The 26,616-nt window shown below is 53.4% G+C and overlaps 1 protein-coding gene across 2 annotated transcripts in view; it reads left to right on the top strand.

Annotated features, from left to right (window-relative positions):
- Positions 1–972: 972 nt before the first annotated feature.
- The window catches only part of PDZD4 (PDZ domain containing 4), a 31,113-nt gene continuing 5,469 nt past the window's right edge, over positions 973–26,616 (top strand). The window contains exons 1-2 of one of the 2 annotated variants that reach the window (XM_058534964.1): positions 973–1,522; positions 25,969–26,222. In XM_058534964.1, the coding sequence (XP_058390947.1) occupies positions 1,463–1,522; positions 25,969–26,222 (314 nt within the window). In that variant the 5' untranslated portion in view covers positions 973–1,462. The remainder of the gene's footprint in view (positions 1,523–25,968; positions 26,223–26,616) is intronic. The other variant, XM_058534965.1, reaches the window with a different exon arrangement.

Raw genomic sequence — 26,616 nt, 5'->3', positions numbered from 1 at the left:
AACAGCCCTGTGTGGTTAATGATTCCGTTACTGGCCGAAGCCTGGAAATGAAGCGTGCAGCAATTTAATCAAGTGATCTTCTGCAGCCAGGGGGCTCGAGCTTAGCAGCTCTCCCCAGCACCCCATGGGAACCCAGCCCTCAATCCGATGCTGCTTTCTAGGCAAAGGCCTTCTCTCTCCAGGCTTGTCCAAGAGAGGACAGGGTGTGGAAGAGGAAGAGATGGAGGGAACCTTAAAGCGGTGTGGCTGAGCGCGGGCTGGGGCTGAGAGATAGAGGTAGGCAGTGGACCCAGGCGGGCCAGTGCTGCGCGCGCACGAGGGCCCCAGGGTATCCCAGGCCGCTTGGCCGGCTTTCCTCACGACCCACTCCACCTCATGCTTTTTTCTTTTCTTCTTTATTTGAACAAAGGTGTCGATTTCACGACAGCGACGGAACCGCTGAGTTGAAGGAGAGAAGCAGTCATTACAGGGAAGCCGCAAGGACGGGTAGAGGCATTCGGGCTGCTGCGTGGAAGACCTGGGAAAGGGGCTGAAATCGTTCCCCCTTCCCGACGCCCGGAGATCTCTGGGGGGGCCCTGGGAGGTGCTCCTCAAAATACGACCCCTGTCTCCCGGGCCGGCACCGTGCGGGGTGCACGTCCTGTGCCGGGCGTCCGGGGACACGACGCAGGAGGCCGCGGGGAGCCAGGGACCGCCCCCACTGCCCGAGTCAAGGCCCCGCCCCCGGCTTCCCGCGCTGGCTCCCGCGGCCTCCCGCCGCTCGCGCTCCCACCCAGCCCCCCTCCCCTCCCCCGCGCGCGTGCGCCCCGTCCCCGCGCCCCTCCCCCGCCGCGGGCGCGCGCCCGTGCCCGTCGTCCCGGGCGGGAGCTGGAGACTGCGGAGCCGGCTGCGGGCCGGAGAGCGGGCGCCCAGAGCGCTGGGAGCTTGGCCGGGCGAGGCGGGAGTGCCGGCGCGGGCCTGGCCGCGGGCGGGGGCCGCCGCCGCATCGCCGTCTCCCAGTCGGCGGGCCAGGCCGCGGCGCCAAGCGCGAGGGCCGGGCTCCCGGGGCCTGCGGCCATGGGTGGGAGCCGGAGGCGGCAGAGGCAGCGGCAGCGGCAGCGGCGGGCCCCGCAGGCGGGGAGCCGCGCGGCCTACGGCCCCTGACGGCCTCTGGCGCGCCCCCGCGCCTCCTGGGGGGCCGTAGCGAAGCAACGCCCGGCACGCCCGCCCATCCCCTGCTGCCCTTTTTTTCCTGGCCGGGTGCGAGGGGGCATGCCCGTGCCTGGCCTCAGCCAGCCAAGAGTTAACCCGAGGGGCGTGGAGCTGACCCCCCCTCGGGGGCGTGCCCCCCTCTCCCGCTAGGCGGCCCGCCCCCCGCGCTAGGGTATGGCCCTCGGCCCCGACCCGGGGCCCGAGGTCCCGTGCACCGGCCAGTGAAAGGCGCTTTCCCGTTCCCGCCCTCCTTCCCTCGCCGACCAGCACCATGGGATGTAATATGTGCGTGGTCCAGAAACCGGAGGAGCAGTACAAAGTGATGCTTCAGGTAGGGCGGCTGGGCCTCTGGGGCGGGGTGCGTGGGCGCCACCAGGCTAAGAAGCCAGCCGGCAGGGAGGGCCTGGTGGAGCTGGGGCCGTAGACGTGGGAGGGCTGGAGGGCTCGAAGAGGAAGAGGTGGGGAGCCATCCTCCCTCTCAGTTTCTGGGGCTGCTGGGTGTTGGCGCTCCGTGGGAACCAGTCAGATGGGGGGAGCTGCGTGGGACTGGGGGTGCAGGCGTATCCTTTGGGCGCCCAGGGTAGATTGGGACGCGAGCCCTGCGTCCAAATCGACCCGAGTAGGGAAGTTGGGCTCGGCCCGGGTCCGGCGCGCTTGCACCCCGGACCTGGGAGCCGGTAGGCGCGGTGTTGCCGGCGCCAGAGCGGGATGGAGGTTGCATAGCAACGGGCTCCATTCCTTGCACACGCACGCCCTGCTGGACCCAGGGCGGGGGAGGGAGCCAGGCGGCCAGATTCAGGTCCCTGCGGGCCAGGGGTGCAGGAGCACGCGGGCGGCCCGGGGCCCCACTGACGTCTGCCCGGGGCCGAGGTACCTACTCCGGCACCCACTCTCCATTCTGGCCCTGCCCAAACAGTGGGCTCCCAGGCCTTGGGTGCCTCGGGTGAGTGGCTGCAACCAGGGTCAGCGGTGAGGGCCGTCTGTGGGCGGCGATGCCCGGTCTGCCCTCTGCCTCGCAGGGCCTCAGGCCCTGGGCCGCGGGGAGCGTGGACTGGGAGGTGCGCGGCAGGGAGGAACGGGAGACGCCGGGCCCCGCGCTCGGACTCGGAGTGCAGCCCCATGGCCCGGAGCGGGGCTTCCTTGCCTGTGCGTGGCATGACTTCGTGAGTGCGTGCCTGTGCCCCGTCTGTGTGTGCGCGGAGGCTCGCTCCTCTGGACCCTCGTGTGTGTACTTTCTGTGTGTGCTCTGAGAGCTCTCTAGAGAAATGTCCCGGATGGTGTGGCTTGAGACGCCCCCAGGGCTAAGTGGAGGGAGTTTAAGGTCGGAAGGAGTGAGGTCCCAGGGGCAGACCGGGCGCAGACAGGTATACGCTTCAACTTGGGGTTTATTGGTCAGGACTGGGGAGCAAGTGCAGGCTGGAGCGGTGATAGCTGGGGGAATGGGGTCTCCTTAGAAGAATAGGGGGAACCGGACAGGCAGGGAGTGGGTGCGGTGGAGGGGAGAGAATCAGTCATCAGGTGATTGGGGAGGCTTCGGGAGCCCAGCCTTGGTGCTGTGAGTCTAGTTCCTCTGGCCACCGTGAGCGGGAGACCAGGCAGGCAGGTGGGGGAATCTTTCCCTAGCCTGGTGTCACTCCTCATCCACTCTTCCGGGCTGGGTCTCCGGGGTCACGAGGGGCCCTCTGCTTTCTTTCTGCCATTCTCGCCCCTGGACTGCTTCCTCATGTCTCTTCTCGCTGTTTGGAAATCCTGCCTGGCCATTGCCATTGCCATTGTCCCCTCGTGGGACTGGGTTCCAGGATGACCTAGGCCGGGACCGAGAGGCAGTGCTGTGGAATCCCAGTGGTGGACCCAGGGGATGCTGGCGGGAGGTGGGCTGCGCTGGTTGGTTGATGAGGCTGTGGGATCCCATCCTCACTGCTTCCTTTCTTGGAATAATTCCATCCAATGGCAAGCGATTCCAGAGCGGTTGGCTCTTGACTTCCTTGGAGAGGGATTGATGTAGTATTTCACTTAAAGGCGGACTGCATGGGGATGTGTGGACAGCAGAGGGCAACCTGCACTGCACTACAGGCTTGAAATGAGCCAAGGTTGGGAGGCGACTCTGTGGTGACCCTTCGGGCACCCCGTGACAGTGGGGGCAGCCTGCCACAGGTTGGGCTGGGACTGCCTTCAGGGAGGCTCCACGTCAGAGGAGGGCTTGAGGTAAACCTGGGCAGGAAAGTCCTGGGCCAGGCTTTCTTCCTTGAGAGAGAGCTCTAAGCCCTGGGCAAGTAGGTTCTCAGGAGGAGGGCCACCGCAGGCCCACTGCCCTCCACTTTTTCCTGGTCTGGGCTGTTGCCATCACTGACCAGTCCCTGGGGATGCTTCTCCCTTTTAAAGCTTCTGCAGAAGTTTGGATGGAATTGGAGACTAGATGCAGTTTTAAAAAAGGAATATCCTTTAAAATTAAGGGAAGACAAAAGAGGTTTGAAAAAAAAAATCTAGAAAGCAGGGAAAAACATTAGCTATCTCAGATGATCCTGTTCCTGGCCCGAACCTCTTCTCAAAGGAGAAGGAAGGAAGCTTTTGTCCCAGAACACCAGGAAGCTCCCAGGACCCCGTGCCTGGACCCGCACTTCTTAGACATTGTGGCTCCCCCAATTGCAGTGGCACTTCTTGTCTCGTCCATACTGGCCCGTGGCCTCCGCACCTTACTGGACACAGTGCAGCCAGAGAAGTGCACAAGTGCACCTCTGCCACTTGCTATGTGGCTTCTTCGTGCCAGGGCTTCCGTGAGCCTCTTCCTAGATCCCCAGAGGGCTCTGATCCCCAGGTTAAGGACACCCAAGTCTCTATCCTAGCCTTCAGTTCCAGGCCCTTTTCTCCTGGTGACTCACAGGCAGTTAAAAAAAACCCTACAGCTTTACTGAGATAATTTGCATACCCTTGTTAAGTGGTTTTTACAATTCACTGGTTTTTAGTACAGTCATGCGCCACATAAAGTTGTTTCAGTCAACGACGGACCACACATGCAATAGTGGTCCCATTAAGATTAGTAACATATAGCTTAGATGGATAGTAGCCTGTACTGTCTAGGTTTGTGTAAGTACACTCTGATGTCCCCACAACAACGAGATTATCAGAACATATCCCATCGTTAAGCGATACACAACTGTATATTCAGTGTGCAACCATCACCACTATCTAATTCCAGAATATTTTCATCACCCCGTCCCCCTTAGCAGTCACATATCCATTTCCCCCAATACCTCCCAGCCCCTGGCACCCACTTACCTGCTTTCTGTCTTTATGGATTTGCCTGTTCCAGACATTTCATCTAAATGGAACCATATGATGTATGACCTTTTGTCATGGCTTCTTTCTTCTTTTTTTTTTTAATTTTTAAAATTTTATTGAGGTCATAGTGGTTTATAACATTGTGTAATTTCAGGTGTACATTATTATATATCAGTTTCTGTATAGACTGTATCATGCTCCACCAATAGTCTAGTTTTTATCCGTCAACATACAGATGAGCCCCTTTACCCCTTTCGCCCTCTTCCCACCCCCTTCCCCTCTGGTAACCAGCAATCTGTTCTCTTTATCCATGTGTTTGTTTATCTTCCACATATGAGTGAAATCATACGGTGTTTGACTTTCTCTGTCAGGCTTATTTCGCTTAACATAATACCCTCAAGGTCCATCCGTGTTGTTGCAAATGGGATGATTTTATCTTTTTTTATGGCTGAGTAGTATTCCATTGTATATATATACCACATCTTTATCCATTCATCAGTTGATGAGCACTTGGGTTGCTTCCATGGCTTGGCTATTGTGAATAATGCTGCAATAAACATAGGGGTGCATAAGTCTCTTTGAATTGTTGATTTCAAGTTCTTTGGATAAATACCCAGTAGGGGATAGCTGGATCATATGGTATTTCTATTATTAATTTTTTGAGAAATTTCCATGCTATTTTCCATAGGGGCTGTACCAGTTTGCATTCCCACCAGCAGTGTATGAGGGTTCCCTTTTCTCCACATCCTCTCCAACACTTATTATTTCTTGTCTTGTTAATTATAGCCATTCTGACTGGTGTGAGGTGATATCTCATTGCAGTTTTGATTTGCATTTCCCTAATAATTAGTGACGTTGAACATCTTTTCATGTGCATGTTGGCCATCTGTATATCTCTTTGGAAAAATGTCTGTTCATATCCTCTTCCCATTTTTTGATCGGGTTATTTGTCTGTTTATTGTTGAGTTGTATGAGTTCTTTATATATTTTGGAAATTAACCCCTTGTTGGATATATGATTTGCAAATATTTTCTCCCAGTTGGTGGGTTGTGTTTTCTTTTTGTTCATGGTTTCCTTTGACTTGCAGAAGCTTTTTAGTCTTTTTTTTTTTTGTGAGGAAGATCAGCCCTGAGCTAACATCCATGCCAATCCTCCTCTTTTTTTGCTGAGGAAGATAGGCACTGAGCTAACATCTATTGCCAATCCTCCTCCTTTTTTTCCCCCAAAGCCCCAGTAGATAGCTGTATGTCATAGTTGAACATCCCTCTAGTTGCTGTATGTGGGACACCGCCTCAGCATGGCCGGAGAAGCGGTGCATTGGTGCGTGCCCGGGATACGAACCTGGGCCGCCAGTAGCAGAGCACGCGCACTTAACCGCTAAGCCACGGGGCCGGCCCCCCTGTTTAAGTTATTGAGGAGCTGCTGAACTGTTTTCCACAAGGGCTGTACCATTTTACATTCCCACCAGCAGTGTAAGAGTTCAATTTCTCCAAATCCTCCCCAACACGTTTTTGATTTATAGCCCTCCTACTGGGTATGAAGTGGTATCTCATTGTGGTTTTGATTTGTATTTCCTGATGGCTAAATGATGTAGAGCATCTTTTCCTGTACTATTGGCCATTTGCATATCTTTTCTGGAGAAATGCCTATCGATGCTAGTTCCACAGTGGTTTTACCATAGCTTTGTTAAGTAAATTTTGAAATCAGCTGGTTTGAGTCTTCCAACTTTGTACTCCTCAAGAGTGTTGGCTCTTCTGGGTCCCTTGAGTTTCCACATCAGTTTTAGGATCAGCTTGTCAATTTCTGAAAAGAAGCCTGCTGTGATTTTGTGGGAATTGCATTTAACCTGTAGATCAGTTTGGGGGAATATTAACCATGAACATGGGGTGTCTTTCCATTTGGGTCTTCAATTTCTTTCAAAGATGTTTTGCACTTTTGTTAAATTTATTCCTGAGTATTTTATTCTTTATGGTGCTATGGTAAGTGGAATTGTTTTCTTAATCCTTTTCATCTTTCTCATTGCCACTGTATAGAAATATAATTGCTTTTTGTATATTGATCCTGTATCCTGCAACCTTACTAAACTCATTTGTTAGCTCTAATAGTTTTTTAGTGAATTCTTCAGGATTGTCTTTATATAGGATCATGTCATGGGCAAATAGAGATAGTTTTACTTCCTTTCCAATCTGGTTTTACTTCCTTTCCAAACTGGATGCCTTTTATTTCTTTTTCTTGCCTAAGTGCTCTGGCTAGCACCTCCAGGACAATGTTGAATAGAAGTGGCAAGAGTGGCATCCTTGCCTTGTTCCTCATCTAAGAGGGGAAAGCATCTGATGATCTTCACTATTGAGTATGATGTTAGCTGTGTATTTTTCACAGATGCTGTTTATCAGGTTGAGGAAGTTCCATTCTATTCCTAGTTGGAGTGTTTTTATCACGAAGGGTGTTAGATTTTGTCAAATGCTTCTCCTGTGGCTACTGAGAGGAGCCTGTGGTTTTTGGCCCCTTATTCTACTGATGTGGCCTATCACAGGCGCCTTAATTTTATTTATTTCTTTATTTTTCCCCCCAAAGCCCCAGTAGATAGTTGTATGTCATAGCTGCACATCCTTCTAGTTGTTGTATGTGGGACGTGGCCTCAGCATGGCCAGAGAAGTGGTGCGTTGGTGCGCGCCCGGGATCCGAACCCAGGCCGCCAGCAGCGGAGCGTGCGCACTTAATGGCTAAGCCACGGGGCCGGCCCTCACAGGCGCCTTAAATGCAGCTCCATTTCTATTATCACAGTCATGTCCTCCGAGGATCCTTAACCAAGCATGGGCACTGGGGGCATGGAGGACCAGCTTGAAAAATCTGGAAACGACCCTGAGTAGGAGGGAGGGGGGTCATTCATGTCGGGTTAGGAAGAGGAAGGATTCAGGTTACAAGGGTTGGGAAAGGGAGGAAGCGGCCTCACCTAGCGTGGAGGCACAAAATGCATTTCCTGGTGCTGTTGCTTGCTGGGCCTGTGTCCTTCGCTCCAACACTCTGACCCCCTTGTTTCAAATCTAATCATGCCCCCCTCTGTTGAGCTTGTCTTTTTGTCTCTTCGTCTTTCCCCTGCCACCCCAGTCTTCCTGATCGTGGTACCCCCTCTCTGACACCATCACCTGCTTTCTGGCAGGCCTGACATATAGGAGGCCTATGTGACAAAGAAAACTGCCCTGTGGCCAGCCCACTCCAACCATTCCCTATGGGGCCCAGCCAGACCTCTGCTCTTCTTTCAGCTTCGAAGATGAGTGAGTCAGGAAAGCCTGTCTTTTCTGTCCACATCAGGAGAGGCCAAAGGCCACCTCTTCAGTCCTTCTAGCCCCCCTGCACAGCAGCCCACTCCCCCGCACCCCCCGTATTCTTTCCCCAGCACCTACTTGCTGATCCCCGACTGTGCCCAGTTACCATCCTGTGTGCTGGAGATCCAGCTTGGAGCACCACAGACCCCCTCGCCCCTCCCCCGGGGCCGTGTTTTAATGGGGGAGACTGACCATGACCGAATAGGTAACGGTGGGGGAGAGAAGGGCCAGTGGGGGAGAGAAGGGCCGACTGTGCTGTCCATGTCCGTCCCCTCTCCCCATGATGTCTTCCTCCATCCTCCATCCTCCATGGCAGCTCTCCTCGGCCGACATCCTCCCTCCCGCTTGAGGGGGGGGCTTCCTGTGAGCAGGGGTTTGGCTCCGTTATTGTGCATTGCTGCCCCCTAACCCCCCAGCACTGAGCACAGGGCCGGCACGAAGTAGGCCCTCTGGAAATCACTGTGGAGTACATGGATGGGGCACTGAATTCCAGTAGCCAGCATCTGCACAGGGTCACCACGCTTTACCATTGTCCCAAGATTTTAAAATGCTCTTCCCTACCTCAGTTCCAAGGACTATCTGAGCCATGGATAGAAAATTCTAGAAAATGCAAAGTAATCTATAGTGATAGAAAGCAGATCAGCGTGCAGGGATGAGTGGAAGGGAGGGATGACAAAAGGGCATGAGGACACTTTTGAGGATGATGGAAATGGTGTGGTGGTGGTTTCACAGGTGTATGTATCTGCTGTATCAGAACTTTTCAGACTGTATGCTCTGAATTATGTGCAGTTGATCATATGGCAATTACACCTATTAAAAACAAATACATGTCCACACATACCAAAGGAAAAAAGCACGTGAGGGCGCTTAGCTCAGCACAGGTGCTAGTAGGGGTGGGTGGGCCTTTTCTTCTTCCACTTCAGGGTCCTTACCGGGGAAGACAGTGTGCTGTGGTGATACTGAATGGCTCCTGGGCTCAGCGCCTCTATTTCCTCACCTGCTAAAATGGAATAGAGAGTGCCTGCCTTCCAGGGTCATTGCCATGGCAGGGGGCCGTGGGTCTCTTGGGATCTCATTTGAGTGGGGGGTGAAGTTGCTGCCATCAGGCCATTTGGTCGGTTGTTAAGGCGTGGAAATTGGATGGAGAAGGCCTTACTCATGGACATGTCACAGTTAATGTCCAGTGACAGAAGAATGTCCCATGTTATTCTGAGGGTTTCCCTAATATGAAAGGGAGGGGAGAAAAAACACAGCAAGAGGAGCCCTGGGTTGTGAAGAGGTGTCACAGATAAGATTAGTTAGGAGATGGACAGGTACCAAAGTGGAGGCACATTCATGTCCTTCTGTGCATGAGACGAGCCAAAGGAGGAAAGTTTGGGACAAGGCATCTTCCCTCTTTGTAGGGCAATCTGCCTCTTCCTCGTGCTTACTTTGAGCAGCGGAAACAAAAAGAACTCCATAAAGAATATCATTTTTGATTACTGCTAGACCAGGGTCATGCCCTTGGGACAGCCAGCTTAGCCCAGAGCTGGGTGGGTGGGAGGATGTTTTCAGTTGCCGTCCAGGGTGCCCAGGAAGCTGTCAGCATACACCTGCACCTAGATCTTGATGAGGACCTCAGGAATTGCCTTGCTTTTTCACAGGGGCAGGGAGGGGCATCCCTCCTTCCCAGCCGCCCTCTCTGTGCAGGGCTGGGAGGTGCTGGAGAGGCTTCCTCTCCCGTGGGTAGATGGATCAGATTTCAGGAGACCCTAGGTGGGCATTACCCACCTGCTCAGCAGCTTAGGGGAGGGAGGAGTGGGGAGGGAGGAAGAAGAGACCCTTGAAGCACTTGCCTGGTGTCTGAACCCTCTTCAGGTGTATGCAAGTTCTCTCTGGTTCCTCGAGGGGGCACACTGGGCCAACGTGACTCCACCCTGAGGCCCTTGTTAAAATGCAGGATCTGATTGAGCAGGTCCAGGGTAGGGCCTAGGATTCTGCTTTTCTCACAAGATCCCAGGCCATGTCCATGCTGCTGGTCTGCAGACCACACTGAGTAGCGAGGACCTCAGGTAGGAACTTGGGATAAGTCATTGTCCAAGTGGGGCCCCAAGGGACGTAATTTGTTCTTCCATGCCACATGTAGCTAACCAAGCCTCCAACATACAGGCAGCTCACGTGGGAACCCTGACACACATACCACCCCCGAACTACTAACAAGGCCTTTGAGATGAAGGCCTCCTGTGCTTCCTTCTCCCACTCCTGCCCCTGGGCAGAAAGGGCGGGCGCAGAGTTATCGGGGTGGATGGTATGGCTTGTCCAGGCAGCCTCGACTGTGGGGACACACCGTTCACTGGGCCAGTCACATGTTGATGGAGTGTACTGCTGTGTCCCTGCTACAAATAAATCCCTTATGCATTAACGCACTTTGCAGCCACCAAGCAATTCCTTCTGGCCAGGCTCATCCTTGGATGGTGAAACCAGTAAATAAAGGTTGTTGGGCACAGGATATGCACAGGGTCTCAAGGTATTACCCCAGATTACTTGTGCATTAGGAAGGGAACATGCAACTTTGCAACAGGGAGACCTGGCAGCCACCACCTTGACCACATGATCAAACCAAACCGAGCCTCCCCCACAGTGGGACAGCCTGACCGCCAGTGCCTTCTGATGGACAAAGCATCCGCTGGGCGACACGCTCATCAGAACGCTTAAGCTGAGTCTAACAAGGGCAAATCCAGACTCTGGAACATTCTACAAGGCAGCTGCCCTGGACTTTTCCAAGAGGTCAATGTCATGAGAGTAAAAAAGAAAAAAGTGGATAGATTGTTCTAGATTAAAGGAAACTAGAGACATAACAATTAAATATAGTGTGTGTGGTCCTTACTGGATCCTGGATCCAAAAAAAACCAAACAAACCAGAAGGCTATAAGAGCATCGGTGGTGCAGTTGGAGAGCTGCGGAAGTGACGGGTAGATCAGTGCTAAGTCCAGGAGCATGTTAAGGGTGTGGTTTCCCCGGAAATGGGAGCATTGGGGTCAGCATCCTGCTTTCCAGAGTGTGTGTGTGTGTGTGTGGAAAGGAGAGAGCATGTGGGGCAGAATGTGCACTCTGGGGAGATGTGGCTGAAGGGAGTGCAGAGGTCCACCGTCAGATGCTCCTGTGGATTGATAATTGTCAAAATCCAGAGTTGGGAAACCATGAATGAGGACTTCTGCTGCACCATTGAAAAGGCAGGAGTGCAGAAAGCCTGCTCTTGGCTCAGGCTGTCCTTCTCTGGGCTTCTTTTTTCCTCGCCCATGCTCCATCCATTTGGAGGTCCCCATAACACTTGTCTGGGCTCCAGAAGCCAGAGACACAGCTGCATCCAAGGTGACCCCTGGACAATTCCTGACAGCAAAGCTGAGGGCCAGCCAGTAGATCAGAACCCAGGGGCCAAGGCAGAGGGTAACTTGCAGTTTCTGTTCTCTCCTAGCCTCAGTTTCCTCCTCAGCAGAGTGAGGTTAGAAGAGTCCTCGTGTAGCAGTCATGGGCACCCCTAGAAATTATGTAGTTAACCCCCTCCCCCTCGCCTTACCATGAGTGAAAGGGTCCTTCCCCAGGCTCAGGGGACCCCTAGTCACCCAGGCCAGGGCTCTTTTCTCAGTCTCCCCCTCCCTCCTCCTCGTCTGCCCGGGGATTCCCTATCAGAGCATTGAGGAAGTATGGCCAATGCCTCCCGGGCTGCCAGGGCTGCCAGCGCAGGGACAAGCGCAGGAGGCAGGCTGCGGGCTGCCAGCCGCCGCCTCCACGCGCTCTTTGTCTGCAGCTCCTGCCCGGAGAGGGGCGGGGGCACCGAGCATGCCTGGGGCCCCGCCTTCCACTGCCGTTGTAGCAATGAAGCATCGCTGCAGGCCGCCCCCCGCCCCCACGCCGCCCTCTGCCTTCCCCAGTGCCGGCCCTAGCTCCTGCCCAGTTGCAACTGCTCGCTGAGCTTCCAGCGTTACTCTCGCCTGCCCCTGTGTCCCCGTGTGTTCCCTCATTGCCCCCATGACCTCCTCGTCAGCCCCGGTGTCTCCTTCACCTGCTACCTGCTACTGTGTCCCTTCTCTTGCAGCCCCCCCCTCACCTGCGTCCCCCACCACCCTGCCCCGTGATCCCCTCCCCTCCCCCCAATTCTCCCATGCCTTCTCAAGGGCTTGGTGCCTACATTTTCCCTCACTTTCTTTGGCATATGAATTTTTTCCTCTTCTGAATCTATCACATCAGCATTCCCACGCACTCAAGTGTCTCTCCTGGAGAAACCCAAACGCAGGGCTCTCCCACAGCCCCAAAGCCACTGTTCCCAACCGCTCCCACCCCATTCTCTGCAAAAGCTCCCAAAGGCTGTGTCTACATAGGCTGAGCTTCACACCCAGCACAGCCATTTGGGTGTCCGCCTCCCCAACCACCCACCTGTAAACAAATCCAGAGGGCCATTCTGCACCCTCCCTCCCTCTCCTCCAAGCACTCTCCTCTCTGGCTGACTGCCAGCTCTGGGTCTCTCCCCAACCCTCAGTGTCTCTGGTCTGCACTCTGTCTCCAGGTGATCTCCTCCGTCTCGTGATTTTAAATCTAGAACAATCCCTAATTGAAGTCAATAACAATGGCCACATGACGCTTGTCTGGTGCCTTGTCTTTGGGACACATGTAGGTGGAGTAGGGCACTGGGGATGTCTGCAGGTCTCAGAAACTTCAAATCTGAGATAAAAATTTGCATTGAATAAAACATGCCCATTTCCTGCCCTCCCCAACCCCTCTGTCCTCCTCAGTGGGCCTCACTTCTGTAAGGTCACCCATGGTCTCTCTGCATCTGGGCAGCAGTTTTATTTTTATTGTGGGAAAATATATATGACATAAAATTTACCATTAGTGACAGCACATTCACAGTGTTGTGCAACCAGCACCACTATCTAGTTCCAGAACATGTTCATCACCCCAGAAGGGAACGCCATACCCATTAAGCAGGCACTCCCGGTTCTCCCTTCCTCAGCCTGGGACAACCACTAATCTGCTTTATGTCCCTGTGGATTTGCCTGTTCTGGAATCATATAGTATGTGGCCTTTTGTGCCTGCCTTCTTGCACTTGGCTGGACTGTTTCTATCCATGTTGTAGCATGTGTCAGGACTTCATTCCTTTATATATGGTTGAAGAATCCACTGTGGGATGGTACCATGTCATGTTGATCCATCTGTTGGTGGACACTTAGGTTGCTTCCAAATTCAGGCAATTGTGAATAGCGCTGTGGTGAACATCTGCGTATGAGTTTGTGTTTGGATGCCTGTTTCCAGTTTTTGTGGAATTGCTGGGTCACATGGCACCCCACATCTAGACTGTTTTCCACATCCACTGCCCCATTTTACATTCCCACAAGCATGTATGGAGAGTTCAGTCTCTCCGCATCCTCAGCAACACGCCTTTTCCGGTTTCTGACTCCAGCCATCCTAGTGGGTATGAGGTGGTATCTCATGGTGGTTTTGATTTGCGTTTCCCTGATGGCTAGTGATGTCTGTCTGCCATCTTCTCTTGTGCTTGTTAGGTGTCCCTCCTCCCTCCCTGTCCCTTGTCCCTAGCCCAGCAGGTCCTGGCAGCCCCCATCTCCAATGCCACCCTCTGAGCCAAGCCACCATCATCTCTGGCCTGGGCCACTGCAGTTGCCTGCTGGTCTGTCCCCTGCCTCCACTCTGTCCCCTATGTCCATTCTCCTCATAGAGGCCAGGGTGATGGCTGGCCTCCCCTGTGCACATTATTCTCCAGTGAGCACCAATTCATTCCATCCTAGGGAATGGAGGGAATGTTCTTTGCAGTCCCTAGCATGGCTGGCTCCTTGTCATCATTCAAGTCTCAGTTCAAGTATCCCTAGAGAGCTTGTCCCTGCGCACTGGATCTAAAGCAGCCCCCACCTGGGCATTTTCCACCATGGAACTCAGTGCTCCGAATGCAATCTGAAATGGCCTTATTTGTGCATTTCTTGCCCAGGATCATCTCTGTATTGTCCACAGCTCTCCCTCCTAGTTCTGCTTTGGTCAGATGAGCATTGGCTCTGAGAGGGCAGTGGGGCTTCCACGTTCAGGGACACAGGGACACGTGCCCTCTTCCTTCCGATGGTTCCCAGCTGACCAGGGACTCGAAGGGTCACTTGTACACCCATAGCCCACGTGCTGGCCTCACCTCCTGGGCTCTCCACCACCACTCTTCTGAAATGCGGCTTTGTCCCTTCCCTCCCGCCTTCTAACTCGGGCCCTTGGGGGGAGTGGGGTGTGTGCTGGCTCCCACAGCTGGAAGCACTCTGCCTCTCAGCTTCCTAAAGGGAGACAGGGTGCCTCCCTCCCCTTCTTCCCTGGCCTCATGCTCTGCTATCCCTCCTCTGCTCCCTGGAGAAGCCGATTGGAGAGAGCACAGTATGGGCTTGTCCCAGGAATCCCTTGTTCTCAGCCCCCTGGGTATGAGAGAGCAGGCGTCCCCCAGGGCCACCCTGAGAGTGCAGGAGCAGCTGGCAGTGGCCCAGGCACCTAGACTCCCTGGCCTTGGTGCAGTAGCCTCTGACGCCCCACCTGTGGGGGCCCCTCAGCTTCCTTGCTCACCCCCAACATCCTTGATTGTTAGAAAGGTTTTCCCACGCCCACCACAACTCCCTCCCAATCCTCCTTTTGAGCTTGGGTTGAGCTAGGTCCCTGCCCCAGCTGTGTCTTGCCCCCCCGCCCCCTGCCATCCTGGCCAGCCGCAGTGCTGGTGGGAGGGTCACACCCCAGGAGCCTGGCTTAGGTTGAGGGGCTGGGGTGGGCATTGGGGTGCCGACTGGGCATGGGCTCCCTTTGAAGGCAGAGCTGGGGGCCTGCCAGCTCTGCCTCCACCATCATTGGCTGGTGTGTCCCCCTACCTGGGGGCCTCTTTTCTTCTTCTGCTCAGGCACTGGGCTGGGGGAGATGGGGGCCCACACTCTGGCCACCTGCAGAACACTTCTTGCAAATGCAATCCTAGAGGAAGCCAGTGGGGTTAGGATGGGGGGATGGGGGTGGGAGGGTGTCAGCTCAGTGCTGCCCTGGGGCCTGAGGCCCTGAGGCTAACTGGCCAGCCCCATGGCCAGGCCCTCTCCAGCCCTCCAGAACCAGCTTCCCAGTGCTCCCTGGGGTGGGTGTGGGGCCCTCTTGGCCACCTCTCCTAGGGGGTGGTTGGCTGTGATACACCCACCCATCACTTCCAGTCCAGAGGTCCTGAGGGGAATGCCCTTCCTCCACCTGGAGCCCACAGCCCAAGGGTCCCCTGGGGCCTCTTTCACTCCTTCTGGGCCTCCAGGCTTCTGGGAGCCGCCTCTTCCTTTTTCAGGACACCTGGGCAGGAGGTTGAAGGCAGTGGGGGGAGAAAGTGGCGCCTCCTGAGCCTCCTCAGAGCAAGTCTGGATGTGAAGTCTGATGTGACATTGCCACTGCTTTCCTGGGATCGGCTCCCAGGGACCTGTGCTCAGAGGCTGCAGTCCTACCTGGGCTGCCCAGGAGCTGGGAGCACCAACCAGCCAGCTGCCACGGAGCCTGGGGCCTCAGGGAAACTGAGAAAAACTCAGAATGGAACACAGGCTGGATTGCTTTTGTGTCTTCTCTCTGATTAGAAGAGTGATGTTCAAGGCTGGCCCCCTGGCTTAGCGATTAAGTGCGCGCGCTCCGCTACTGGCGGCCCAGGTTCGGATCCCGGGCGCACACCGATGCACCGCTTGTCAGGCCATGCTGAGGCTGCGTCCCACATACAGCAACTAGAAGGATGTGCAACTATGACATGCAGCTATCTACTGGGGCTTTGGGGAGAAAAAAGGGAAAAAAAAATGGAGGATTGGCAATAGATCTTAGCCAGGGCCAGTCTTCCTCAGCAAAAAAAAAAAAAAAAGAGGATTGGCATGGATGTTAGCTCAAGGCTAACAAAAAAAAAAAAAGAGTGATGTTCATTGGAGAAAATGCTTACAGCACCTAGAAATACTCTGTCCTAGAGATAACCGCTGCTAATAACATTTTTCTGTTTTCATGCATGTCCTTCCAGTCTTTAAAGGAAGCATTGTGTAATATTTGATCCATACGCACACACCAATGAATGTATATGACATATGCATCCATGCCCCATAGTTGTAAAAGCCCCAGGAGCCCTGGGCGCCCTCCCCGCTGGCGCATCCCTCCCTCTCTGCACCCCGCCCCCATCCATCTGCCTCCCACTCGCCGAGATCCACACGCCCAGAATGGGGGTCCCACTGATCTAAGCAGGTCTTTTTTGCTTAATATTTTATCAGGAGAATTTTCCAGCGATGTTATTTTTTTTTAAAGTTTGTAACGTTTATTTTTTTTATTTTATTATTTTTTTTTATAATTTTATTTATTTATTTATTTTTTTCCCCCAAAGCCCCAGTAGATAGTTGTATGTCATAGCTGCACATCCTTCTAGTTGCTGTATGTGGGACGCGGCCTCAGCATGGCTGGGGAAGCGGTGCGTCGGTGCGCGCCCGGGCTCCGAACCCGGGCCGCCAGCAGCGGAACATGCACACTTAACCACTAAGTCACCGGGCCAGCCCCATGTAACGTTTATTTTTTCAAAAGACAATATAGCCATTGTTATATAAAGTTTGGAAAACAGAAAAAAAGATCTCAGGTTTCCGTTTCCCTCACATAATGTAAATTCTTTCCCAGCCTTTTTCCATAAACATATTTTATATGGTAATTATCATAGTTCACGTGTCGTTTTATATCTTTTTTGAGAAACAGGCTTGTTATTGGAAGACTCTGTGGTAGGGCAGCTGTACACTTCAGTGAGGTAGACACTTCTGCTTAAGATTGTTGTCAAGTTTTTGGCATTGAAAATAATCTGGTGGGCCAGCCCCTCTGGCCTAGTGGTTAAGTTTGGCACACTCGGCTTCAGTGGCCCTGGTTTGATTCCCAGGCACGGACCTACGCCACGCGTCTGTCAGTGGTCATGCTGTGGCGCCGGCTCACATAACAAAAACAGGAAGATTGGCAACAGATGTTAGCTCAGGGCAAATCTTCTTCAGGAAAAGAAAAAAAATAATCTGGTACCTTAGTAAGTTAAATATAGAAGGACCAGGGCCGGCACCGTGGCTTAGCCGTTGGGTGCGCGCGCTCCGCTGCTGGCGGCCTGGGTTCGTGTCCCGGGCGCGCACCGACGCACTGCTTCTCTGGCCATGCTGGGGCCATGTCCCACAAACAGCAACTGGAAGGATGTGCAGCTGTGACATGCAACTATCTACTGGGGCTTTGGGGGGAAAATAAATAAGTAAATAAAATCTTAAAAAAAAAATATATATATAGAAGGACCATATGGCCCAGCAATTCCACTCCTAGGTCCACCCCCAAAAGATTTGAAAACAGAGACTCAAACAAAAACTTATACATGAATGTTCATAGCAGCATGATTCACAACAGCCAACAGGTGGAAACAATGAAATGTCTGTTGATTATGAATGCATAAACAAAATGTGGTCTGTGCACACAATGGAGTGTTATGGAATACAGTGGAATATTGCTTAGCCATAAAAGAAACGAAGTACTACCGCTTGCTGCAATATGGATAAACCTAGAAAACATGCTAAGGAAAGATGTCAGACACAGACCACATACTGTAGGGTTCTATTCTTATGAAATGTCCAGATAGACAGAAAGGAGATTGGTCGGGTGCCAGGGGCTGGGGGCTGGGGGCTGGGTAATTGTGGAGAGAATGGGTAGGGGGGGTCTCCTTTTGAGGGGATAAAAATGTCCTGGAAGTAGGTAGGGGTGATGATTGCACAACAACGGGAATGCGCTAAATGCCACTGAATTAATTGTAGACTTTATTTTTTTATTATTTATTTATTTATTTTGTGAGGAAGATTGGCCCTGAGCTAACATCTGTTGCCAATCCTCCTCTTTTTGCTGAAGAAGATTGGCCCTGGGCTAACATCCATGCCCATCTTCCTCTACTTTATATGGGACACCACCACAGCATGGCTTGATAAGCAATACGTAGGTCGGTGCCCAGGATCTGAACCTGTGCACCCCGGGCCGCCAAAGTGGAGTGCGTGGACTTAACCATTACGCCATTGGGCCAGCCCAATTGTACACTTTAAATGGTAAATTTTATGTTAGGTGTATTTTACCACAATAAAAAAATAATGCTGTTCTGAACATCCTTGTAATTCATGTAATATCTATTGCTATTATTTTAGGATCTATTACTTAGAGCAAATTTACTGAATCAAAGGGTATGATGGAACATTTTCAAAGTTCTTTATTGTTATTGATGAATTCCTCCAGAAAGTTTACCATTTTACACTCTGAGTAGGAATCAGACTGAGAGTGTGTGATCGGATGATGGGGTCAGCCAGGATGAGGGACACTCATTGTCATGGGGTCTGGAGGTGGCCACTGCTCTTGGGACCTGTGGAGACTGGGCGTTCAGCCGCTTCCAGGGCCCAGGGATCCAGGGCAGTGAGCCCTTTCTTGGTGTGTAAATGGGAACCTGGCCATCCACAAGCAGTGTGAGGGCCACCTGGGCCACATTTGGGCCAAGGGGCACCTCTAAGGCTCATGTCCCCTCTCCCCGGCAGGGCAAGGGCACCTTTCTGCAGAGCCTGTGGTGGAAGTGGAGTGACTTCCAGCTCCGCCGGGATTGGGTTGGAGCTGTGGTCCACAGGTCCACCCACTTGGGCCCATCCCCATAGCAGGAAACGGATCCCTGTGGATCTGTGTGAGAGGTCCCCCAGTAGAGAGCATGGAGTCTCAGGCAAAGCAGCGCTTTAGGGATTGCTTGCCTGCAAGCACACTATGAGACCAACAGGATTGGCTGCCAAAAGGTAGTTTCTAGCTAAGGCAAATATTAAAGCCTGGTGCATGTCAGCAAGGCCCCACAGCCTGCCAAGGAGCACTAGAGAAGATGAGAGCTGTCGGGAACTGGGATGAGGGGGGATGTGAGACATTCAGGTGGGCTTCAGGGTGTGAAGTATTGGAAGATAAAGTGGATTTTTTCTGGATTGTTGTAAAGGAGAGAGGTTTGCACTTGATGGAGGCAACACCTCATAGTGAGAGTTTTCTGACATCGGGATCCACCAGCAAGTACTGCTCTCCCCGAACCAGAGGGGCTGTGGCTGAAGCTGATAGCCTTGTGTCCACACAGAACCTGATCCTAGCTGGGATCCTGGATAAAAGAAGTAGCTAGGCTGGCCCAGTGGCATAGTGGTTAAGTTCACGTGCTCTGCTTCAGTGGCCTGGGGTTTGCAGGTTTGAATCCCGTGCACGGACCTATGCACTGCTCATCAAGCCATGCTGTGGCAGCATCCCACATACAAAATAGAGGAGGATGGGCACGGATGTTAGCTCAGGGCCAATCTTCCTCACCAAAAAAAAAAAAAAAGAGAGAGAGAAACAAATGAGAAGATTACTAAGTAATAGCAAAGATTTGATCAAAATGAACAAATTTGGGCCAGCCAAGTGACATAGTGGTTAAGTTAGCATCTTCCACTTCATTGGCCTGGGGTTCGTGGGTTTGGATCCTGGGCGTGGACCTACACATTGCTCATCAAGCCATGCTGTTGCGGCGACCCCCATACAAAATAGAGGAAGATTGGCATAGATGTTAGCTCAAGGCCAGTCTTCCTCACCAAAAAAAAAAGTAGCTAGGCCCCTGCCCTCGGGCACCCAGGCCTGGTGGGGAGACAGACATGGAAGCAGAGCTGAGGGCCACCTTCTCCCGGGGAAGCTTCAGGAAGGCTGGGTGGGGCCCCTCGGGGCCTGGCTTCCCCTCTGCGCTGAGGACATGCTGTCCGTTCTCTGTCCTGGCCTGGGCCTTCCCACACCCATCCTGAGCCTTTGACCTCAGTCGGGCCCTCTCAGGTCGGAAAATGAGGTGTGGTGTGAATGTATATGGCAAGGCCTGCATTCAGCCTCCAGAGCTTCATGAAAGTCAGGTCACGTGGCCATCAAACCTTGCCCATGTGTTTGCTCTAACAGGGGGCCGTTGGTGCCAGGCACTTATTTGCTTAGCATGCTCCAAAACCGAGGCTTGAGTAGGGCCTCAGCAAGTGGCTGCTGAGCAGTGGCTGTGGCTCTTCCGCTGGGGATGGACGGGCCTGGGCACCTGGCCTTGAGTGGGTATAGGTGACAGGAGTGGGAGCAGGAAGTGATGAGCAGGTGCCAGGGAAGAAGGATGTGTGAGGGGGCAGGAAAGAGCAGCAGAGGTGAGGGTGTGAGGGGAAGAAGGCACTGCAGAGCCCCTGACAAATGAATAATGTACTAGGAGGAGAATGACACAGGCTGACACTTAGTGCTTAGTGTGAGGTGGCGGGGGAGGGAGGGGAAAAGAAGACCCTCTGGAAGGACAAGAGGGTTCAACACAGGGTTATAGACCTGCCCCCACTACCACCAAGCCCTACCCCGCACCCATGCCCAGACCCCTACACCCACCTCATCCACAAAAGCCACCCATCACACATTCTATCCACACCCCCACACCTCAGCCAAAGCCCCACCCACACCCCTATCCCCACCCCCACCCACCTACACTCACATACCCTCTGCCTCCCCACCCTAGATGGGTACCCACCTCCCACACATCCTCAGCCCCATGCTGCTGAGACCGGGCCTGAGATGCCTGAGATGTGGTGGGTCCTCAGGGCTCTCCTGCTGCTCTGCAGAATCTCTGAACTCTGAATGGAAGGCATCTGACTGTGGTGAGCGTGTCCCAGCTCCTCCAGTCACCAGCTGAAGGACCCTGGGTGAATTCCTTAACCTCCCTGTGCCTCAGTTTCCTCATCTGTGAAATGGAGATACACGTAGTGCCTATTTCATAGCGCCATGCAGAGGACTCAGAAGTGACCTGTGTAAAGCACTCAGAACAGAGCCTGGCAGAGTTGCTCATTAGTAAACCATAGCTATTCTTACTGGCTTGTGGCTATCATTAGTAATAATAGCAATGTCACTCTCACCAGTGTATCCAGCCACCCAGGCTAGAAACCTCTGTGCCCCGAAGTCTCACCCGTTCCACTTCCTAATGGGTGATGACAGCAAGAGCTGCCCAGCTGGCCTCCCTCCCCCTGGCTGCCCCTCCATGTTGGAGTATTGTGACATCTTTTCTGTGAACTTCCAGAAACGTACTAGGCATCACTTTGGCATTGCATGTGCGCTGCCGCCCAACCTTGGCAAGAGTTGGGTCTTGTTGGCCTCAGCATTTCTCCCTTCCAAAGGTATTAAAGGCAGATCCCTGACCCCATTCCTCCCCTTTCCTCTCCGGAGGGATTCAAGTCTGTCATTCTGATGTGTTTTCTACTCCTTATGCTATTAATAAGCACGTATGTCTCCATAAACCATGTGTACGACCACGCCATGACTTCTGATCCATTCTCCCAATGCCGGACCCTGGGACTGTTTCCGGTATTGGCTATTATGACAATGCTGCTCACCTCCCAGAGTCCTGAACAGGCATCTTCTCAAGGGCTTATGGGGCAGTCTGGGCTCCCTTTTCCAGGAATGAGGGTTTTCCTATTAAGTTGTTTGTATTTTCTTAGTGTTTTGTAGGAATTCTTTGTATATTCTGATTAATCCCTTGTCAGTTCTATGCATTGTAAGGATCTTTTCTTAGCCTGTCTTCTCACTGGGTTTATTGTGTTTTTTGTTGTCCAGAAGTTTTACATTTTAACCTAGTCAAATGGTTTATATCTTTTCCATTCTTTTTTATTTATTTTTTTTATGAGGAAGATCGGCCCTGAGCTAACATCTGCCAATCCTCCTCTTTTTGCTTGAGGAAGACTGGCCCTGGGCTAACATCCATGCCCATTGTCCTCCACTTTATATGGGATGCTGCCACAGCATGGCTTGACAAGCGGTGCGTCGGTGCGTGCCTGGGATCCGAACCTGCGAACCCCGGGCTGCCGCAGCAGAGCACGCGCACTTAACTGCTGTGCCACGGGGCCGGCCCCATCTTTTCCATTCTTGTCTGCCCATTTTTTATCTTAGGGAGTGCTTCTCTATCTCAATATCATAGAGACATTGTTCCCTCACCACCAACGTAGGCCATTCTGCTGTGTCCATTTAGGCCTTGGATCCGTTTTGAATTGCTTGTCAGGGCTTGGAGCAGTGGCGGCAGGGGAGGTGGTGAGCAGCAGTGGGTCCTGGGTTTCTTCATGGGGAGAGCATCCAGTGTGTGTAGACGTTTGCATGTGGCTTGAAGAGGACTCTGAGGGGAAGCTTGCCTGGGCCTGGTCATGTGGAGACCGGAGTGGAGACGTTGAGCAGGCAGTCTGAAGGTCTTTCTCTACCTCATGACGGTTGGGTGAAGGCAGGGCTCGAGCAGGACACTGGACCCTTACTGTGTGCCTGGCCCCACGCTGCTTTGTCACGGCCCGGTATTTCCCCATCTTGTTGGTAGCCCTCACCCCATCTGGGAGGGGCTCATTTCTTACTTGTCATGGCCTGTCTCTGCCCTACCCACCCTCGTTAGCTCTTGAGGCCCACCATGACTGAAGAGGAGCAAGAGGAGGCTGCAGGAGCCCGTGGCGCTTACCTGCAGAAGTGGCCCTGGAGTCCAAGCTCTGCACCCAGAGATCTGCCTCTGCACAGCACTGCGTGGGTCAAAGGGGAAGGCTGCCGGGCTGTCACAGGCATCACTCTGATGGCCCCATCTGAGGTGCTGAGGCTGTGCGTGCACCCATCCCCCTCTTGACTCCCAGCCCACCCTGCGTTCCTCTCCCACTGCCTGGGCCCAGTTTCCATAGCAACGCTGCTGCTGGGTAAAGATTCCAGGGAGAAAGACATTTCCTGCGTTTCTCAGTGTCACTTGAGTGTCCCACTGCACACTTATCACCCTGCCCCAGGACTTTCCCCCTCAGAGATCCTTAGAACAGCTCAGCCCTTCTGCTTCTTAAGGAAGCCTTTGACTTCGGGGCAGCGGGGAGCTGGTAAATGTTCAAAAACAAAAAGCCCTGGTTTGGAGCGTTTCCCGATTTCCATGGTGTAAAGACTCCCACCACAGCCGCCAGTGTGATATCCCTGGACTTTTGAGTTGGGAAGAGATGTGCAGTTACGCACCATTATGTGGTATCTCCTCCTTCCAGACACACTGGACATCAGTAACCCTAAGAGCACAGGTAACCGGAAAGTGTAGTAAAGTAAGTAGAAAGCCAGGAGCTTGGAGTATTTATTGCCTTTGTTTTTGATGTAATCCATTTAGTTATAAGTTTATACAATTGAAATGTTGAGGGCCGTCCTGGTGGCTTAGCGGTTGAGTGTGCGTGCTCTGCTACTGGCGGCCTGGGGTTCGGATCCCAGGCGCGCACCGATGCACCCCTTCTCCGGCCATGCTGAGGCCGTGTCCCACGTACAGCAACTAGAAGGATGTGCAACTATGACATACAACTATCTACTGGGGCTTTGGGGGGAAAAAGGAGGAGGATTAGCAGTAGATGTTAGCTCAGAGCCGGTCTTCCTCAGCAAAAAGAGGAGGATTAGCACGGATGTTAGCTCAGGGCTGATCTTCCTCACACACACACACACACAAAAAAAAAAGGTTGATAATGGCTGTGTTTAACCACTAGCTCGCAAACTTTCCCGACAGTTTAACAATCAGCTCTGCTAAGGGCTTCAAGGCCATTCCTCACACTTCCTCTGTCTACAGCCTTTCCCAGACTGTCCTTCCCAAATAGCCCCTGCAGCTGGCCCTTTCTCCCGTGCACTCAGCCACGCAACCTCTATTCCATCCTGCCTTTATAACTGCAGTCTCTCTGGCTGTACCAAACCTCACAGTCGGTCTCAGGCTGACCACATTCTTCACACTTAACCATTAGTTGGAAACGAATACCTTCTTAGCCGACAAGCTGTCCTTGATACCCTTTGATCCAATAATTCCACTTCTAGAAATTTTCTCTAACATAACCATAGATTACACAAAGATATACATAGAATATATGAACAGAACATAACAAAAATTTCTTTGCAACCTTCTCTATAATAAAACAAAAGTGAAAACCACTTTAGTGATGGACAGTAGGGACCAAGCCAACACAAAACGATGGTTCACCCACGTGCTGCTCTGCTCCGGCCCCAGGGGCCTGTGTTGCAAGATGATTGACAGTGAAAAGAGCCTAGGAATGAAAGATATGAACACATTCCCAGCAGTTACATCCCTGAGATCGTGGGTGGTTTTTGTTTTCTTCCTTATGGTTATCTGTATTTTTCAAATGTTCTACAATGAACCTTTCTTTCTTTTATAATTAGACAAAATTAATTTAAAAAAATCTTTTCCAACTATGGAAAGTTTGGGGAGAGGGGAGACATAAAAGCTGAAATTACTATCTACAAGGACATAATCAAGTAGCAGAAAGGTAATTATTTGGGTTCCGTGGCTCAGAGGAGCCACTGGCCGTCCAGGGGTCCCCCAGGACTCTCTGTGGTTTCCTAGGACAGCCCAGTCTTCCTGGGACAACATCCAGGAGCTAGTCTGTTATGTTGCAGCTGGGAGCATGCGATTTCACAGTTGCATTGGGCATCTCTATGAAGAACCCCATCCCCCTGAGACACCCAGGGAGGGAGGGAGCACTGTGAGAATGTGAAGACTGGGACAACTCAGCGAAGCAGAAAGGGCTCTCATTTGCCACCACTGCCTGTGTCCGTGTGCCCTCCCCAAGTGGGGCCCTTCTCCCCTCGTCCTGCAGAAGCTCTGTCCCTGGGCAGGCACTGGGTCCCGGGCCTGCGCTCTCCATGCTGACTGTCAGGGACTTGGCTTCTTTGCTTCCGCCTGCTAGCCAGCCTCATAGCCTCTTCCTGGCCCCTCCCCCTCCTCTGATGCAGGCCAGGTGGGGGGGGTGGTGCTCATGAAGCCTTCCCTACCTTCTTTCCTAGGTGGGGTGTGGCCAGCCCTGGGCTTCCTTAGCAGCAACCCCGGAGGTCTGTTTCAGTGCTTACCTGCTGGGTGTAGCCATTTGGGATGTCACCGCTAGTATGTGGCCTCCCCAGGCCCAGAACAGCCCTTCCACAGGCTGCTGAGTGAAGGAGAAGACCCTGCCATTCCCCCTCCTCTGGAAACTGCTTCCCGATTCCCCTTCCCTGGCCTTATGACCCGTGCCCTGAATTCTGGCTGTGTTTGGTCTGTCCTTAGTCTGCTTGCCTCCCCACCAAGGAAGACCTCAAGGTCATAGTGCATGGTGCTGGCTTCACTAGCTTGAAAGTGACCATCCCAAGGCCCAACGCACACATGCTGCTGCAGAAATTAGTGTCTGGGCTGGGGCCAGCCTTCTGCCCGCAGGTGCCTTGAGGGCATGCCTTGCTCCTTCCACCTGGGGCCCTGCCCTGGAACTCTACTGGCCTCTGCCTGGAAGGCCCTCCATCCTCCACTGGCTATCATCCTGCTCTCCCCTCAAGGCTGTTCCAATCTCGCCTTCTCCTTGGCCCCCAGCCTGTAATGGCCTCTTCCTCCCTGCCCCAGTACTCTGACCACTGCACAGCCTGGCTCATGACTTTGACTCACTCTGTTAGTCTTGTAGAGCCTCGGTTTCCTCATCTGCAGAATGGGTTGTCGGAGTCAGGATTTGGGGGAGACGCACATCAGGTGCCCAAGAAACCAAGAAAGGTGTTGGTCTGATAGGGGCCCCTTCCTTGGCACCTCTCCTAGGCTGCCCTGCGATGCCAGTTGGCTCTCAGGGTGGCCTTTTCTCTTCAGCGTGTCCATCGCTGCCTTTAGGACAGATCCTGTCCTTCCTGTCTTACTCTTCCTGAACTTTCCGCCTGAACCTGTTGACTGACTCCCATCAGGAGAGGAGTCAAGGTCTTCCTCCTGCCTTTATATCAGATGAGCACAGTAGACGCTCGGTCATTGCCAGGGGGGACTCTCCTCCATCTTCTAGATGCTAGCTCTGGCCTCAGTGCTTCCTGAAGGAGAAACAGGTCCTGGAGTGAAGAGGACAGAAGAGTGGATGGCTCCTGCTGGAGGAGGGCTGAAGGATGTTCTAGGGCAAGGGCAGAGCCCCCAGACGCCATGCACAGTCACTGGGGCTCCTTGGCCATCCTGACAGACTGTGTGGGGGCAGGGCTGAGAAGTGGGGTTTGCCTGGGAATGAGGGCGCCAAGGGGAAGCGGGGCTGAGGTTAAAGAGCAGATTCCTTGGTTGAGTAGACTGGGGCTCGGGGCGGCGGGTTCTCATGGGGGCCTATCTCTGCCACAGGTGAACGGGAAGGAGCTCTCCAAGTTGTCTCAGGAGCAAACCCTGGAGGCCCTGCGCTCCTCCAAGGAGCCCCTGGTTATCCAGGTGCTGAGACGCAGCCCCCGCCTCCGGGGGGACAGCTCCTGCCAAGACCTACAGCTGGTGGACAGTGGCACTCAGACCGACATCACCTTTGAGCACATCATGGCACTGGGCAAGCTGCGCCCGCCCACCCCACCCATGGTCACCCTGGAGCCGTATGTCCTGTCTGAGCTGTGAGTCGCCCTCAGGAGGGCCCCGGGCCCTGCCTCCAGAGAGGGCACACCACCTGGGGCAGCTGTCCCCCCGCTACCTGAGGCTACATTACCGCAGCTCTGGGTATGGCAGGGAGACCCTGACTGGCCTGCCCTCTCGGGCAGGAAGCAGGCTCCTTGACCTTCAGAGCTGACTGTGGCACCCAAGGGCTCAGAAATCTCTTGGCCTCGAGCCTCAGGCTGGACACCAGCTGGTGAAGGGGCCAGGGGAGGCTGACATGCAGGCTCCCCGTTGTATCTACCCCAGGGCCAAGGGAGGACCGTTCTGGGACCTTGCTGCTGGAAGGTTGAGGTCCTCAGCTCCTTCTCCTCCATCCTCTCTCCTCTGCCACCCCATCGTCTTCTGCCTCACAAG

Source organism: Diceros bicornis, chromosome X (assembly GCF_020826845.1).
Source record: "Diceros bicornis minor isolate mBicDic1 chromosome X, mDicBic1.mat.cur, whole genome shotgun sequence".
Classification (NCBI taxonomy): domain Eukaryota; kingdom Metazoa; phylum Chordata; class Mammalia; order Perissodactyla; family Rhinocerotidae; genus Diceros; species Diceros bicornis.
This window is presented reverse-complemented; position numbering and strand designations above follow the sequence as displayed.